We start from the raw sequence: 13,283 nt of genomic DNA on the forward strand, positions 1-13,283 counted from the left end.
AGAATCCTGGAGGGGTGGGGCATTGCCCAACGCGGTTCTCGGGAGAGCTCTGCCTTGATCCGCAGCACCAGCATCCAAGACCATGAGGTAGCAAGAGAGAAGAGGGGCGCACGTATGTGCATCCCATGTCTTAAGGGTCTCCATCCGAGCCACACTAGGGGTGGTGCACAACCACCCACTACATAACCCTGTGTGGCCCTGGATAGGAACTCTGCCTCTAGGCACCCGTCAGAAATCTGCAGTGGGAAAGCTGTGCCCTGAGGCAGTTAGATAGAGCTGCCCAGAGAGCATAACCACTCATTTTAGTATGGACACAGGGGTTAGACACCCAGAATTTGTGGAAGCTACTCGGTAAATATTTACCCACTGGCTCCCAGCCAGGCCTAGAGATAAGTTTTGGGCTCTCAGTTTTGGAGGCACAAGGCAAGTCACAGTTGGTACCCGACAGGAAACACAGAGGCAGGCCCTGACCTCAACTTGCCTATTCTCAGCTTGGCAAAGTTCTCATGAAAACCAACACTTCTAAAACACTCATGAGGAGGGCAGTGTCCAAACAGAGAGTGACTGACAGAAAGCTGGGACCTCAGCATCAACCAAAACGCAAAAAATGCCTGAATGAGCAATGGTGTTGCTCAGGGCCAGAGAAAGAACAGCTGGCAGCTTACTGGTACCCAGGTGTAAAGTCAAGAAGAGATGGATCCAGACCTCTCTCACCAGTTCAGAAGACATTTAAATTGAATCAGAAACTTCAAAGTAAAAACAAAGACCTTTTGTTTGTTTTGAGAACTGATCTCACTGTGTAGCCCAGGCTGGCCCAGCTTCCTGCGTGATGGAAAAGAAATTCTTTAAATGCTTACCCATTTAGAAGAGAAAAGGCCTCCAACATGACTCTAGGCTCACAAATGATTAACTGGATCATTAAACCCAGGTAATGGTATGACTCAGAAGGGGTGCCCCTGGACTTACACACAGAAGTAGAAACAGGTCCACTGAAACTGGCCCACAATTGCTCAGAACAGAGCTATATTCACACACAGCATCCACAGGGTGGAAACCCACAAACCCATCACTGTGAATGAACACATGCAATATGACATCCTTCAGGCCACAAAATCCTAGTCACCAACATCTAGGGGTGAGGAACTGACCCACACTCCTCTAGAGTTGACCCTTGAAAACGCGACAGAGTACTGCGTCCTCTAGGACTCTGCATGAGGTGGCAGGGATTTAAGGCAGACTGGAAACAGATGAGGGAGGAAGGTGTACAGGGCAGAAGGAGACTTCCAAAGCATTTCCTTCTGCTGTACCATTCAGCATCTCTGATCACCAAAATGCCTGTACATTTCTTTGGTCACTCTAAATATCAGAAAGATTCTCCAAGAGTAGTATTTATTTGGGGGATGACAGAGCACTAGGATGGGAACACACGTCCTAGTGACAGAGGCAGAGAGAAAGGAGAGCGGGAGAGGTGTGCCTACGCTGTTTGGGTAGCCGGCTGCTGGTCTGGGAAACATGGGAAAGGGCTTGGCCACTGTGGTCAGCGGTGAGTCTGCCGTGATGGCCAAGGCATGTTGTCCGAATTGCGGCAGTTACCGAAATCTGTGTCTTGTCCTGGGTGTGCCAAGTACTGGCGGGCTCTTGAGACAATCATTGTCCCAGACAGGACAGGAGCCTTCCCGTCACAACTTCCTGCCTCTGTCTAGTTTTACTAGGTCTGACAAGAAAGTTCTCATCCTGGGATCATTAACTTTCAGGCTCTTTGCCAGCCAGCCAGCCAGCCCATCTCACATCCTTCATTCTCTGTGTCTTTCCATATGGTGTTTTTGGCATCTTTGGTCATGGCCTTGATTTTAAAAAAATGGGTAAAAGTGTCACCTGAATTCCTGGGGTCCACTAAGGAACATCAGAGCCTCCATGCCTCTCCAGGACTTTCTCAATATTTTTCCCAAGAAGCCCAGAATCTCCCATGTTAAGCAACCCAGAGGCTGAGAGTCCTGTGCCTTCGGGGTTTTATGGAGGTTTCATTATGTGGGCATGATCGATGACATCATTGGCCACGGGTGATCAGCACAACTTCCAAACCCTCTCCTGTCTCCAAAAGAGACTTGGGGTGGGGATAAAAGTCTCCACCCTCTAATTTGCGCAGGTATCTCTTAGGTGATCAGTCCCATCCTGGAACTACCGAGGGGCCTCCCTCCGCTGGTCATTCATCAATTTATAAAAGACACTCTTATTGCTACAGGGTTTCCAAGAGGTTTAAGGAGCTGCGTGCCAGGAAACTTGGCTGAACACCAAGAGTATCTTTCACAATGCTGCAGGAATGGAGGGATGGTTCAACAGCTAGGAGCACAGGCTTCCTTTCTGAGATAAGGGAACGTGTCAACCTAACTAGTGGCATTTGCAGCTATCTGTGGCTATGCCAAAACTATTGAGCTCAGTAGTGGGATCTCCCCCAACTCTCTCTCTCTCCAGCATGTCACTATGTATCCCAGGCTGGCCTTGAACCTATGGTAATTATTTCTCAGCCACCCAAATGCAGGGATTTGCAGGTGGGTATCACCATACTCGGCAATTGGTACACTTTGAAATGTGTGAGCTGCCAGGTATGTGAGGTATACTCAATAAAGCCGCCGAAAATTTAAAAGAAAAAGATAGCCAGGCAGTGATGACACACACCTTTAATCCCAGCACTCCAGAGGCAGAGGCAGGTGGATCCCTGAGTTCCAGGCCAGCCTGGTCTACCGAGTGACTTCCAGGACAGCCAGGGATACACAAAGAAACCCTGTCTCACATGCCAGTCTATCCAAAATAGCACTATTCACAATAGATTTGAACTGGAAGTTGCATCTGTCCACAGTAGGACTGATCGTTACAGTCTAGTCACGGCATGGAAAATAGCATGTAGAAAATAACAGGAACACTGAAATCTCATGTAACAGGAGTGAATACAGGCAATGGGAATGAAGGAAGACAGGAAAACACACACGGGACATGCAGGATGTAAACACATTTATACAACATGTAAACACAAACAAGTCTGTGCCCATACGAGCCTGGATAGTGGGCTAAAAGAGATGGTTCAGCGGTTAGTAGTGATTGCTGCTTTTGCTGAGGACCCAGGTTTGGTTCCCAGCACCCACATGAGGTGGCTCACACCCACCCGTCACTCCACCTCCAAGGGATCCAGTACCCTCCTCTGGACACACACATGCACATAATTGAAAATAAAATGAAACGTTAAAAAAGAAAAAAGAAACCCTGTCTCGAAAAACTAAAACAAGCAAACAAACAAAAACAAAACAAAACAAAAAAAGAAAACAAAAAGATAAACACTATGCAAAATCTAAATGGAGAGTCATAAGTTACGATAAAAGAATCTGTAAAATCATACACGTGGAAGCTTCCTAGTACTTGGGAGCCTGGGATTGAAGGTTCAGGCCACCCTGGGTTCCGTAGGGAGACTTGGGAGAGGGGCCTGTTAGCAAACTTGAAAGGCAGAAGACCAGGAAGGAAATATTTGTCTCACATGCCAAGAAGCACGCCACCCTCCACGTGTGCCCACAGGGCAGTGCCACAGGAAATGCTCAGAGGACATGCACAGGGAAGCCAGGAAAAGAGGAGTGCTGAGGTAGGGGTGACAGGAGAGAGCCTCATCACCCTTATTATCGAGGCTGTGACACAGGCACTAAAGAGCACTCGATGAAAGATGCCGTGGGTGAGGCCTGTGGGAGGGGTGGCCTCCGGTGCTGCTCCTTGGAGGAAAATGAGCAGACTCTGAGGTATTCCTGAAGTTTGCCGGATGCCGCGTCTGTAGACACCTGTGTGAACTAAATTCAGTGCACCTGTGACCACTGCTGTGTGGCCATGGCCATGTGCAGTGACTGCTTTGCAAAATCAGAGGCTTCGGGGCAGACTTTCAGGAGAGGGGCTGGATAGTAGGCTGAAGTGCAGTTTTGGGAGCCTGAGACCAGATGTCTGAATATGGGGTGCCCTTTAATGCTTTCTTCTGAGGACTCCATAGGTCCTTTGGGAAGGGCTTGAGTTAAACCACAAGTACTGCTGTGTTTACCTTCCTGTACACCTCCTGGACAGGCTGCTCTATGGTAGTGAGGACTAAGGTGGTTTCTGATTTCGGGGACAGTGAGTCTGTGGTGGTTCTAGTTCCCTCTAGCTGGTGGGTGGAAAGGGTAGGTATGGAAAAGATGTCTACTGCCCCCTTTCAGGATGAAACTGTGAATATCTAACACTCACGGGTCCAGAAGCTGGAGCACAGGGGCTCATGCACACCAGCATCCTTCTAGAAAGACTCTGGAGGAACAGGGCACAGTGGCCTCTTTCCAGAGCCACCCTGGGTCCTGTTAGTGAGCTCACTTTCTTTTCAGTGTGGGAATTTTAAGAGCCACTCATCTGGCTGGGCACTCAGGAGACAGAGGCAGGCCGACCTCCAAGGTCACGGCCAGCCTGGTCTACAGAGTGAGTTCCAGCACAGCCAGGGCTACACAGAGAAACCCAGTCTTTAAAAACAAAACAGAACAATGACAACAACAAAAAAGAACCACTCGTCTGCTCTCCTGGATTCCCCTTTATGGGGGACAGAAGAGCTAGAGCCCTTTGGCTTTCCTGGAGTCAGCAGAGCCTGGCTGCAGGGGGAGGGCCCATGGCTAGCTAGGGAGGAAGACATGTGGGTATTTTTCCCTCAATGGAACATTCTGGGTTGAGGGCGAGCATGGCCAGCATAACCTTGAGTGGCTGTGGGTGGGGTACAGGATTACAAATTGCCCCAGCATGACCTGCTCTCCTGGTGAGGCCAGGGCACCAGTGCACAAAGCAGAGGTACTTACGGGGTATATGGATGTTCTCTCAGAGACGGTGTGAGAGGGTGAAGGAAGGAGCCACAACATTCAGTGAGGACAGGGAAGGCAGAGGCAGGGCTTTCTTGAACTTAAGAGAGCATCTGCCTAGACAGACCTCCCTCCATAGCTTCTCCTGGGCTTCAAGTGGTAACCAGTGCTCCCTTTCCCAGACATCCGGAGCCAAGTCTCTGCTGCTGATCTCCATTACCTTGAGAGGCAGAGGCAGGGATCAGTGCAGAGTCCCTGCTCAAGGGCTTCTTCCCATCCCTCACACCAGTGCATTTCCTTAGTGCTGCGGCCAGAGGGAGGTGGACTGGACAAGGTCTGGAAAGAGTCTCTACTGCAGAGTCCCAGTAGAGCAGTATGAAAGGGGCAGAAAGGTGGGATCTGACTGAATCACAGCTCCAGCCTGATTCTCAATGTCAGTAGCCCCAGAAGAGAACCCACAATGTCCTAGCACAGTAGCAGTGTTGTGGAGGTCCTCCGTGGTCACCCTTTGAGCCTGAAGCCCAGACATACATAAGGCCTGCCCCTAGCCATACTCTGAACTGATCCTGGTTATATACTAACCCCTGATCCTAATCTCCAGGCCTTATTCCTGGTTACACTCTGAGACCTGATCTTGTTCACACTTTGAGCCCTGACCATGGCCACACACTGAGCCCTGATCCTGACCCTGGTCATACTATGAGTTTTTACTCCAATCATATTCTGATCCCTGACCCTGGCCACAGGCTCTAAGCCCTGATCCCTTTATACTCTGAGTCTTGATCAGGTTACACTCGGAGCCTTGATCCTAGTCACGCATTAAGCTCCGATCCAAAGTTTCCTGGAACTGAGAAGTGAAGGGTGTGGGCCTCTCAGAACAGAGGCCTCCCAGACAGAGCCAGCCCAGACCCTGGCTGGGTTACATTCCTCCCTGCCCCATGATGGAAGCTTCCCAGGTACAGCCTGGGTCTCCCAGTGCAGTGGGTGGAAACTCTAGAAGCAGTGACGCTTAGGGGCCAGGTATATTCCAGGGGGTAAGGCAGAGGTGGGGCCCCTGGGCCTGAGGACAGGAAGGAGCTGAGCTGAGCTGGGTGTGATGAAGGGACTGGGTTCAACTGAGTGTAGAGTGGGCTTTCTTATCCAGTCAACTTCAGCCCATCTGTGCCCGCTGCCGTGTGGTCATGGCCACGCGTGGTGAATGATTTGCAAAATCAGACAGGCTTGGGATGCTGCCTGGCTTGCTAGGTGACCTTGTCTCAGTCAATTAGCTTCTGAGAACCTTGTTGCTTTATCCACACTAAAATTAATTAGTACTCTGTCCCTCCAGAACTGTCAAGAGGAAAAATACAGTTGGTAGGCTGAGTCTCTGACTCATTCTAGGCTAGGAAAGCCCTGGAAAACACAGTGGTTGGTCCGGTGCCTAGGCAAATGAGAATCTCCACTGCAGGGTGAAGCCAGACCCCAGTGGAGCTGCTTGGCAGGAAAACCCTGGGACCCTAAAAGGACCATAGAAGAGATTCACAAAGATCTCTTTAACTGAATGGGCAGGGGAGAGGCAAGAATAGACAGCCCTTGCTGTGGGGCAGCAGGAGCAGAGCCGGGACAGGAGTGAGGTTTGGATGCCCCCGCCCCCACAAAGCCTCCTGGGGGGCCCAGCAACAGTGTGGTCTTGACCACTAGCAAAGAATCTGGCAGCTGCGCCCCCACCCCTACACTTCTCAATCGAGATAGGGTACTCTAGGGAGATGCCTACGGGGAATCGGGGAGCAGCGGGTGGTGCCAGGTCATGGGGATCCCTGTCACAGCCTCCTGTCTGGGGCAAGGACACCACACAGACAGACAGACAGACAAGAGAGAGGAGAGGGAGAGAGAAGGAGAGACAGAGAGACAGAGAGAGAGAGAGACAGAGACAGAGACAGAGACAGAGACAGAGACAGAGAGAGACAGAGAGAAAACTTCCTTCCCTCCAACCCAGTGGTTCTCAACCTTCCTAATGCTCTGACCCTTTAATACAGTTCCTCATGTTGTGGTGAGCCCGACCATAAAATTACTTCTGTTGCTACTTCATAACTGTAATTTTGCTATTATTATGAATTGTAATGTACATTTTTTGGAGATAGGGGTCGCTAGCCACAGATTGAGAACCACTGCTCCAACCCCTTGACTTTCAGGGGAGGGAAGTGGAGGGAGGGAAATGGGCCTAGAGAAGTCCTGCCCAAGACCAACCCATGGGCCATTTGAGATCAAGGTCTACAGACAAGCCCAGAGTGGATGGCCCTCCAGGAAACATGGGGTAGTGGTCCCCAAAGCAACCCTGGGCCCTCCCCATCTCACCCTCCCTTCAGAAACCTTCCTGTGGATCAAGCAAGGTCTGTCTTTGTCCCTTAGGCCTTTGAGTAAACTCTGGACTGGTTGTCAGTGGCAATTCAGCACACCCCACCTTCCCACTTGACTACTTCAGAGGAGCTGGGAGGGCACAAGATCACCTTGGAAAGATTCTGGCCCAGAACTGACAGGCCATTGCTCTGCTCTGCGGACAGTAGCTGGTCACGAGGCAAAGGGTCTTTAAGAAAGCTGAGAGTGGGCAGGAGAGCCCAAGCCCCACCGTCCCATTCTGTGCAGCCTGGAGACTCCTGACCTGTCCCAGAGGGAGGAATCTGGAAGATTCCCTTGGCTAGGAGTTTGCAGGAGTGGTGCGGAAGGGCCCCCGTGGGGGGAGGAAAGCAGCCCCAGGACCAAGGAGGCAGCTTTGAGTGGTGGAGCTGAAAGAACAGTCTGAGGGGGACTGGGTATGGTCAGGAAGGAGCCTGAGGAGTGCCCTGGAGAATGGGGTGTTGGTAAGGAGGCGGGGCAGGCCCTCCAGAAATCTGATCCCCCTTCTAATCTGCTTCGCCAACCGGTCAGACCACCACACCACTGTAGGCATTCCAGCATCCCCACCTGGCAGGCCAGAGTGAGCACTGGGACTATGCAGGGGACCTGGATGGTGCTGTTGGCACTGGTATTGGCCACCTGCGGGGAGCTTGGTGAGCATGGGGGACTATGGGGGCGGCAGGTTCGTGCTTCCCGGGACTGTCCTCAGAGACAGCACCTCACAGGGAGGGGGAAGGGGAGTTTCAGAGGGGATGCGGGCAGAGCTGGGGCCGGCCAGATGGGCAGAAGGCAGTAACAAAGTCCTAAGTGCCAGCTGGGAGCTACAAGCTGTTAGCATGTTTTCTAGGGAAAGCCTTTGAGCTGGGGGAGAGGGGAGAACTGTGACACTGGGGCAAATTGCCTAGGACTCTGGGTACAACGGAGATGTAGCGGGGGGGGGGGGGGAAGGCGACCCAGAAACGTCCAGAGATGGGGTGACACTGGACTCGGGGTTCAAGAGAACACGCAGTGCCTACATGATACTGGCACTCAACCAGTTAGGGTCTCTGTGGTGTGGACCTAAGCCAGATAGTTCCATACATTTCTAGAGATTTTGAGTTGGCCAGAGACAGAAGCCCTGCCAGGTCACTGGGGGAGAGGGGAGGTGACTTCCCTGTGACTCTGGATTGCTTGGACCAGTTGGAGACAGTCAAGCATATCAGGGGGGCTCCTGGGATTGGGGCTGGGATGCTGCCGAGGCGAAGCACAGTGCCTTTCAGCTAGGCTCTACACCTGCACCCCTGCCCTCAGGGAGGACACCTGTGCCAAGCGGGCACCTGTGACCTCCTAGATGCAGCTTCCACCCCAGTGCTCCAAGGACCTGCTTGCCTGACCCCAGGACAGGCAGCACTTCAGCAGAAGGACAGTTGGTGATGAGGAAGTGGAAAAGTACCTGCCTTAACAATGTCTGCATGAAACTGGCCTGTGGCTGTGGTCTCGGTGTGGTGTGTGTGTGGGTGTGTGTGTGTGTGTGTGTGTGTGTGTGTGTGTGTGTGTGTGTGTGTGTGTGTGTGTTGACGATCATTCCAAACCAGCTGTCCTTAGCCCGGCCCTGGGCTGAGCCCATTGTTCCAGGGGCACATTCTGTAAGACCCTAGTTCAATGGTTGTGGTGTCATCCCTGAGCTTGGTCAGGGGGCAGCTAGCCTCTGGTTAGTGTTCTTGTCTCCTTATACTAAGCCTCCGTGACAGAGCTGGGCATTACCCGCAGATGGTTGCTGGGGTTTTGGAGGAGCAAGGCCTGTTCACTGTCCTCTCGTCGTCTCTCTCCCAGCCCTGGCCTTGCAGTGCTATACCTGTCAGGATCCTGTGAGCGTGTCCAACTGTGTCACCGTCACCATCTGCCGAATCAATGAAACCATGTGCAAGACCACGCTCTATTCCCGGGAGATTGGTCAGTAGGTTCTGGGTGGGACAGAACCGGGGTCCGTCCGGTGTCATAGCCCCTTTAGACCAGTGATCTCGGCCAGCTGGGCTTCCACACAGCCCATACCACCATCCCACCATTTCCACTAAAAGACTTTCTGTCCCAGCCATCAGGCCTTCCTCCCCTTCTCCCCTCGTGATGGGAGGCACTTGCAGAAGCCCCTGGGAAGGGCCGGCTCTCTTACAGTTTGGGTTTTACATTCTGGATTACATGCAAATCACCCTACAGACCAATGCAAGATGCCATCGGCATTCTTTGTATGTCATAGTCACGCAGTGGTCCTGGTGAAAGAGGAATGTAGGCCAGTGGGGTAGGTGACCCCAGAGCGGGTGGCCCCTGGGCTTGGGGCATGACCCTTCTGGTTGACACTTTTCCCATCCTACAGTGTTCCCTTTCTTGGGGGACTCCACGGTGACCAAGTCCTGCGCCAGCAAGTGTGAGCCCTCAGACGTGGATGGCATTGGGCTAACCCGGCCAGTGTCCTGCTGCAATTCTGATCTGTGCAACGTGGATGGGGCCCCCACCCTGGGCAGTCCTGGTGGCCTGGTCCTTGCCCTGGTCCTGATCTTTCTCTTGGAACTCCTGCTGTAAAGCCATGGCCATCTTGCTCTGCCCCCTTATCCCTGACAGCCCAGTTCCCTGACGCCTTGAAGAAGTACAGTGGTCTCTTGCATCAGCCTCTTGAGTCTCCTTTCTGGGTACCGACCTGCCTTGTGGGCAGGGAGAGGGGCCTCCTTGCTACATCTCTGACTCCATCTCTATCCCTGTTATTCTCTCCTGTCTCCTATAGTTTAAAATCATAAGCAAGGACAGTCAGTCCCCAAGCCAGGGGACACTCATGCAGACCAGGTGATTGCTGCCTTCTAGGTCGTAGGGCCTGTGGGGAGCTTGATAGGTGGGCAGAGGCTGAGCTAGAGAAGCTCACTGCCAAGATGCCTCCTCTCCTGCTGGAACCCACCTCTCTCCTCCCTGACATGCAGATGTCTCTGCTGCCCCTCACTAGCATGCCTCACTTACCTTCCCTGCTCTGGGCCTCTGGAGGAATCAGCCTTTCATTCAGCTGGTGGCATCTTCAGCTAGGCTGAGATGGAGTGGCATTATCTTGCTTCCATCGTTACCCCAATCCTTGACCCTGGATCCAGGGCCCTTCCTCCTGGTCACAACCTCTGGTTCCAGGCTAGGGTCCCATGACCAAGTGCCACTGAGGACACCCCATACGCGGAGAAGAGGATACTGAAGATGGGGGGGGGCCTCCCTGTCCCTGGGACCCAGGGGTCCCCATCCTTGTCTCCTGTGGAGCTTTTCACTTCTGGGCCGGCTCCTGGGGTCAGGGCCCCAACCGTCTAGTGCGACCCTTCGCAAGTCTTGGGGGAAAACCAATCCCAAGCGTTATGGCTCTCTATCTGAAGGGAGAACGGGGGTGGGGGGTAGACTTCTGGAATGTGGATAACGAAAACCTACGGTTCTTTTGCTAGCTTGGGTACCCACATCTGGGTGTGTGATTCTGAGTTCTAACTTTGTCAACAGGAGGGCATGGTCCTGTCAGCCCAGCACACTTTCTCACCTGACTTTTCTTGTCTAACATGAGCCTTTACAAATGTACAGGCACTCCACAGACCACCACAGAGACTGAGGACAAGGCTCATCTGTGATGAGAGATCTGGGCTGGCTATGACCAGAGAGCAGGGCTCAGTTTATGACCAGAGAGCAGGGCTCAGTCCATGACCAGAGAGTAAGTCCCAGTTTATAGTTTTATTAGGAAGCTGTCTAAAACTAACATCATTTTTGTCTGTGACCAGGATCAGGACCCAGTGTATTGCCCCGGAGGGGTTTCGGTTTGTGTTTTTTTTCCCCAGGTATCAGTTATGTGGAACCCAGAAAATTCTTTGACCTCAGTCTCATTGGCTGTGAGCCTCTCTTCCAGAGACTTGTCCCTGTCTTTGGACTAGCTAAACCCGAGCCTGTCAGCTGGTCCCCTCTCTAGTTCACTGGTCAGAAGTGAGGTGCTTCAACAGGCCCCCATCCTGACCAAGGGCCTGACCAATGTGGCAATCCAGGAAATTTATCAGGCAGCAGGAGGCAGATATGGCAGAGTTTGGCCTGATGGCCTCTGACTTTAGCTGGAAGAAGATTCAGCTCCAGGCAGAGAAGGGAAAAGTGATTTGGGCCTTCAGCGGCCCACTCCAATCCAGGGCTGGTTGATAGGTTAACTTCTAACCCTTTCCTGGAGCCTGGCAGCTCCAACACACACACATCCCAACACACACCTCTGGCCTTGAAATCAGAAGTAAACAGACCACCTCTCTGCATCCCAGCCTTGCTCTTGCCCTGAACACAGAACCAGATTTCAGCTCCCAAGCAATACGCTCAGAGACAGATTTCTTTCAGGGAGCAGGGGCAGGACTGAAAGTAGATGAGCCCTTCAATCCCGGGGTTTCCAGGCCTGTGACAACTGAGCTCTGCAAAAGCTACGAGACAGGCCATTTGTACCCTGGGGAGAGGCCAGTCCAAGGTCCAGGCTGGGCTATAGACAGCGCTATCCTAGATCTCTTGGGAAGAAACAACAAACCCCTAAACCACTCACCATCCACCCTTTTATCCCTCTGTCTACCACCCCATCCATCCATTCATCCATTCTCCCATTCATCTGTTCTATTATTCATTGATTTCCACCCATCTTATATTTTCACACTTGCCTATCATCCCATCTATTTATCCATCCTTTACTCCATCCATTCATTTATCATCTTGTCTATCCACCTCTCCATACATTTAATCACAACACATCCTTCCATCCATCTCTCCTATCACCTATCCATCATCCTCTAATCCATACACCCATCCATTCTCCATCCTTTCAACTATCCATCATTTCATCTCTCCATCCATTTCTTGAGAGAGGGTTTCATGCAGACCAGGATGATTTCAAACTCATTTTGTAGCTGAAGATGACCTTGAACTCTTGACCCTCCTGCCTCCACTTTCCAAGTACCACTGTGCCGGGGTGGCTACCCATCCTTTAATCTATTCATCTACTTGCCCATCCCATCCATCTTACCTATCACCTGTCCACCATCCCCCCATCCATTTACCTATCCATCCTCTGTCTTTTCAACCATTCATTCATTTACCCACCCACCCACCATTCCATCTATCTACCTACCATTTTCTTCATCTTCCACTCATCCATCTATCCTCTCATATCATCTATCTATTCTATTATCCATCTATCCAGTCACCCCCTGTCCATCCCTCCTTCCCTCCTCCAGAAAATGCTCTCAGCAGTCAGCATGGCCAGGTCTGGGTTGGGAGTAGGAAGGAACTCTGAACAATGGAAAACAATGTTCCTCCACGTGCAAGGCCGATATTCCAGCAGGAGGCAGGAAGGGCGAGCATCAAGTACCAAGGGTGGAACATTCTGTCCCGAAGGCAGTAGAAACCCAGGGGAAGTTTCTGAGAAGAGTAGTAAGTGGAGTGATTTGCATCTTAGCCAGCGCCTTTCAGTGGAAGGTAGGAGGATAGGGCGAAGGAGGAGGAGCCAGACTCCCAGAAACAGACAGGGTGATCCAGCAGACGGCTAGGGCTGGACGGTAGCCAGCTGGATGGGAGGGAACAGGAAGAGGCCATGGTTCCAGCTTGCATAAAAGGTGAGGATTGCCTGGACAGACCAGGAGAGGAACCTAGGGGTCCTTGTCAGGGCAGGTGCAAGAGAGATAATTTGGGGGGATCTTGTCAGAGCCCCTGTTTGTTTCTGCAGGCAGTCTTGCTTGGCCTGGGCAGGTTTTACAGACATTCCCTCATTTCAGCATTCTAGCAACCCCAAGGGCTAGGACGTCATCACTCCAATGTAAAGATTAGACTGGCTCAGAGAGGAGGAATGACTGGCCCACGGCCACACCACAGCATCTGCAGCACTCAGGTCCATGGAGCAGTTCTGTCCCAGGCTCCGAAGGGCGAACTAGCCCTCCAAGTCACACACTATCTTGTGCTGAGCTCAAAACCGGTCTCCAGGTTCTAGACCTGGGACCAATGGCAAGGGTGTGGACTGGCACGAAGAAGCTGGCAAACAAGGGCATAAATTCTGCCCTGCCCAGCAGTGTCTAT

At 52.1% G+C, this 13,283-nt stretch overlaps 1 protein-coding gene across 1 annotated transcript; it reads left to right on the forward strand.

Annotated features, from left to right (window-relative positions):
- The first annotated feature begins 7,809 nt into the window (after nucleotides 1–7,809).
- Nucleotides 7,810–9,770, forward strand: Lypd2 (LY6/PLAUR domain containing 2). The gene is made up of 3 exons (XM_059247192.1): nucleotides 7,810–7,867; nucleotides 9,027–9,146; nucleotides 9,565–9,770. The coding sequence occupies exons 1-3, from the start codon at nucleotides 7,810–7,812 to the stop codon at nucleotides 9,768–9,770; spliced, it is 384 nt and encodes a 127-aa protein (XP_059103175.1).
- Nucleotides 9,771–13,283: the final 3,513 nt, after the last annotated feature.

Source organism: Peromyscus eremicus, chromosome 20 (assembly GCF_949786415.1).
Source record: "Peromyscus eremicus chromosome 20, PerEre_H2_v1, whole genome shotgun sequence".
In the NCBI taxonomy this organism is placed as follows: domain Eukaryota; kingdom Metazoa; phylum Chordata; class Mammalia; order Rodentia; family Cricetidae; genus Peromyscus; species Peromyscus eremicus.